This window comes from Solanum stenotomum, chromosome 2 (assembly GCF_019186545.1).
Source record: "Solanum stenotomum isolate F172 chromosome 2, ASM1918654v1, whole genome shotgun sequence".
In the NCBI taxonomy this organism is placed as follows: Eukaryota; Viridiplantae; Streptophyta; class Magnoliopsida; order Solanales; family Solanaceae; genus Solanum; species Solanum stenotomum.
The window spans coordinates 17,380,401-17,384,379 of NC_064283.1; the positions used below are offsets into that span (position 1 = coordinate 17,380,401).

At 29.2% G+C, this 3,979-nt stretch overlaps 1 protein-coding gene across 1 annotated transcript; it reads left to right on the plus strand.

The window, feature by feature from the left end:
• The first annotated feature begins 2,309 nt into the window (after positions 1-2,309).
• On the plus strand, positions 2,310-3,043 carry LOC125856531 (uncharacterized). Its single transcript, XM_049536092.1, has one exon. The coding sequence runs from the start codon at positions 2,365-2,367 to the stop codon at positions 2,980-2,982; it is 618 nt and encodes a 205-aa protein (XP_049392049.1). The 5' UTR covers positions 2,310-2,364; the 3' UTR covers positions 2,983-3,043.
• The last annotated feature ends 936 nt before the right edge of the window (positions 3,044-3,979 follow it).

Sequence of the window (3,979 nt, forward strand, 5' to 3'; positions counted from 1 at the left end):
TCATTTAAATGATTATTTCCCAACAACTTCTCGCTCTGATACCAAAATTACAGAAAATACAGAAAATTTAAGAATTAGAATTAGATAGAATGGACTAGCACTTGAACTAGTGGATTCCATAAGCTCTTTTTGACTTATATTGTCTTCTTTAGTACGATTTAGTCTCTTATATTCGAAATATAAGCTATTCAGATCTCTTATATATATATATATTGAATACCATTGAGTGACACATACTTTTACAGTCTGAAATGTAAGAGATATTAACAAATAAATGTAATTATCAAAAGAAAAGAAGTTTTCAATTATCAAAAGTAATAATTTCCTGTGTAATTTAAAAAGACAAAACTAGTAGATTCTAAATAAACAGAACAATAATAATAATAACAATAATAATAATAATAATATACAACGAATTTTTGGCTGTTAAGAAATCAACGAAAATCAGGTTGCTCATTGTCTTGCTAGAGCATCTGTTTCTATGTCTGATTCGATAGAATGTGATACGTAACAACCCTCCACCTCTCATTACTAATGTACTGATCTTTTATTTGAATAATAATACATGATAAATAAAACATACTCCACGCGGCATTAGAAATAATAAATATTAATTACAAACATTGACATTAAATTAACATTGTCTCAAAGATGCTCACGGTTTGCATTCGGGGAAGACTCTTGAAAATTAAAATAGTATTCTCTATGTTCTAATTTTCCCCAGACCCCACCTAGTGGGATTTCACTGGGTATGTTGTTGTTATTGTTATGTTCTAATTTTATATAGTATCCTTAGCATTTTGAGAATTAAATATTTTTAATTTTGACTGTTTGTTTAAATAATAATTTTTTAATGATACTTTTTTATATTTAAATATTACATAAAAATATTATGATAAGCTACAATAATAAATAGATCATATAAAATGTTGAAAATATACATGACAAGATTGGGGAAAAAAAATAAAAATAAAAATCCCCTCTTAGTCTCAATTTTTTTAAAAATGCTATATAATGTGAGGCGTACTTCCATGGTTTATTTTTATCTTTTCATTTTGGACTTTATAAGTTTTTTAAGAAAGAATAATTAATATAAATATTTTATCATAATATTCATATTAATTGATGTGTAATTTTATATCTTGTTAAAAAAGTTTACACTATAAATAATTGAAATTGACGATAAAATATTTTAGAAAATATTTTTCTCTTGATATTAAAAATATAAGTATAAATAAAATTATGTTTTTAATATAATGAGCAAGTAAAAATAAATAGAGAAAGGAAATAAGCGGGAAAATAATGAATAAGTAACTATTAATATATGTTGACAAAAGATGCTGACATTTAATCAATTTTCAATAATTTCGAGTAAAAACTACACATACTGCGATGTCATTACAAACTAAATACCTACATCTTTCGTTTTAATTTTTTGTTTTTTTTTTAATTCATTTTAGAAAGAAGATTTTTTGGCAACTTTTATTGGAGTACATTCTATATAATTCAAAAGTTCATTTTTATTTCTTTAAATATTCTATCAAATTAAAATCAAATAAATAATTCAATAAAAAATAATAGTAGCCCCTTCATTATTTTTAGTTGTCATGTTGCGTTTTTCAAAAGTCAATTTGACTAATTTTTAAAGTTAAATTAGATTACATTATTTCGATATTTTAAACTAAAAATTTAGATATTAGACAATCTTAGTAGCTTAGTTGGTTGACTACCTGAACTCCCACCTTATTGGTTAGACTTTGATTCCCCACGTGGTAATTCCCTCCCCCATCCCCCCCTCAATTTTTTTTAAAGATATTTTGAAAATTATACAGAAAGTACTATAAATAGCACTTTTTTGCATATCAACCTAATGAAAAAATATATCATCAAATATTAGTTAAAATTCTTATTGTTTGACTCCAGAAAAAATCATCACAACTAAAAAAATACATTATAAAATGTTAGTCAAATTCTTATTGTTTGACTTTAAAAAAAACATCACAACTAAAAAGAAACAAACGGAGTGTTTATATATTTTTAAGTTACTTTTTCCTCAGACACGCAAAATACAAGCTAAATATCAAGGTATTATACAAATCACAATCACAAAATTTAATTTCGATAACTTGACAGCCGACGTTACTGACCAGTGACCACCGACCTACCCCACAAAAGTCATTTTAAAACTTAGCAACAAATTAAAAAATAATACAAAACTCCTTTAATTTCACTCCCTCAAAGTCAACCTTACTTATTTCAATCCTCTATATATATAAACAAAAACAAAACCATTTTCCAAACTCATGAAAAAAAAGCCATTTTAATTTCCTCTTAATTTATCATATCAACCTCCAAAATCCAAAAATGGGGAATGGATGTTACACATCAAATTTGTTAACAATCAAGGTTATATTTCACGATGGAACGACGAGGATGGTGACCGGAAAAAAGCTAGCTGGAGAGATAATGTTTGAGTACCCCGATTGCATGGTATGTCATGCGGACTCATTTTTCATTGGTCAACCTATTCCATCGTTAGGTATCGACGATAAGCTAAGGAATAGCGATACGTACTTTGTTCTTCCACTTGATTCCTTCACAAACAAAGTGCTTTCGGCTTCTTCTCTTGCTACCTTAGGTAATAATAATAATAATAACAACAACAAAAGAGGTCATGTTAACTTCAAGAACCCTGCTTTTGAATATATAAAGGGATCAAATGGTAGAGTTTTGATTAAAGTCGCACCGGAGTTTATGATCAAGTTACTCCAAAGAGGAAATAAGGAGGAAGAGGGGGATTGTGGATCTAGTAGTTCAAGCCCTAATTTTTTGTGTAGCACACCTGAGTTGAAGAAGCATTACGAACAATTGGTTGGACCAAAAGGGCAAATATGGTCACCTAAATTAGATACTATTTCTGAATATAAGATTAGGTATTCACCTTGTAGATTGATTGGATTGGAATGGAGAGAGAAAGAATAGTTTTTTTTTTTTGTTGTTAAATTGTGATATAATTAGACTCTTTTATCCCCTTTGTTTTCCTTTTAATTTTAGAATTAAAGGCTGATTTTGCATTAATTCTCAGCAAAATCTCAAAATTGTAACTGTCTCTAAGGCTGTACAAAGTAATAGTTATTCATTTATATATATGGTGTTAGTTTTTTCAAAGTGAAATGCGCGAAAAAAAAAGAAAAGGAAAAAGGCCAAAACTTTCCTTTTAACTATTTGAAATAGAGCAAATATACCTTTCATCTTTATTTTGATTCAAAACTATCCTTCCTGTCTTACTATTGGATCACTTTTGCCCTTCCATTTAACGGAATAAGAGGTGGCATTCAATGAGAGGGGTTTTGGGAGTGTGGCAACGAAGGAGAAGAGAGGAAGGGTGTGGCGGGGATGGACGAATTTTGGAGGAGAAAATGAAGTCTTTTGGAGCGAAATTGTTGTTTGTAGAGTTGATGGTGGAAGTGAAGGGGGGAGATTGGATCATTTAGTGAGTAGGGTGGGTGTGCTTAGGTGGACTTCTACATGGCATTATAATTTACATATTGAGTGCCACATTTTATATCGTTAATTCCATATCTTATTCCGTTAATGCCACATCTTATTCAGTTAAATGGAAGGTTAGAAGTGATCCAATAATAAGATGGGAAGGGTAGTTTTGAACCAAAACATAGTTGAAGGGTATATTTGCTCTGTATATTTCGAATAGTTGAAGGGTAGTTTTGACCCTTTTTCGAAAAAAAAATTAATAACCAAATTAGGCATTAGGAATTTCATTTCTTGTTGACGATACCGGTAGGAAAAATAGAGAATCATCGGTTTCATGTATTGAGTAAAAACAATTAAGACGCGTGATACAGTTGAATCATGACATGTGGAGGTTATTAGGAATTACGTTAAGCATAGTTAGATGAAATGATGTATGATCGAATCAAACATCTAAGCTTGGATTGGTTTTTCTAGTAGCTAAGACATT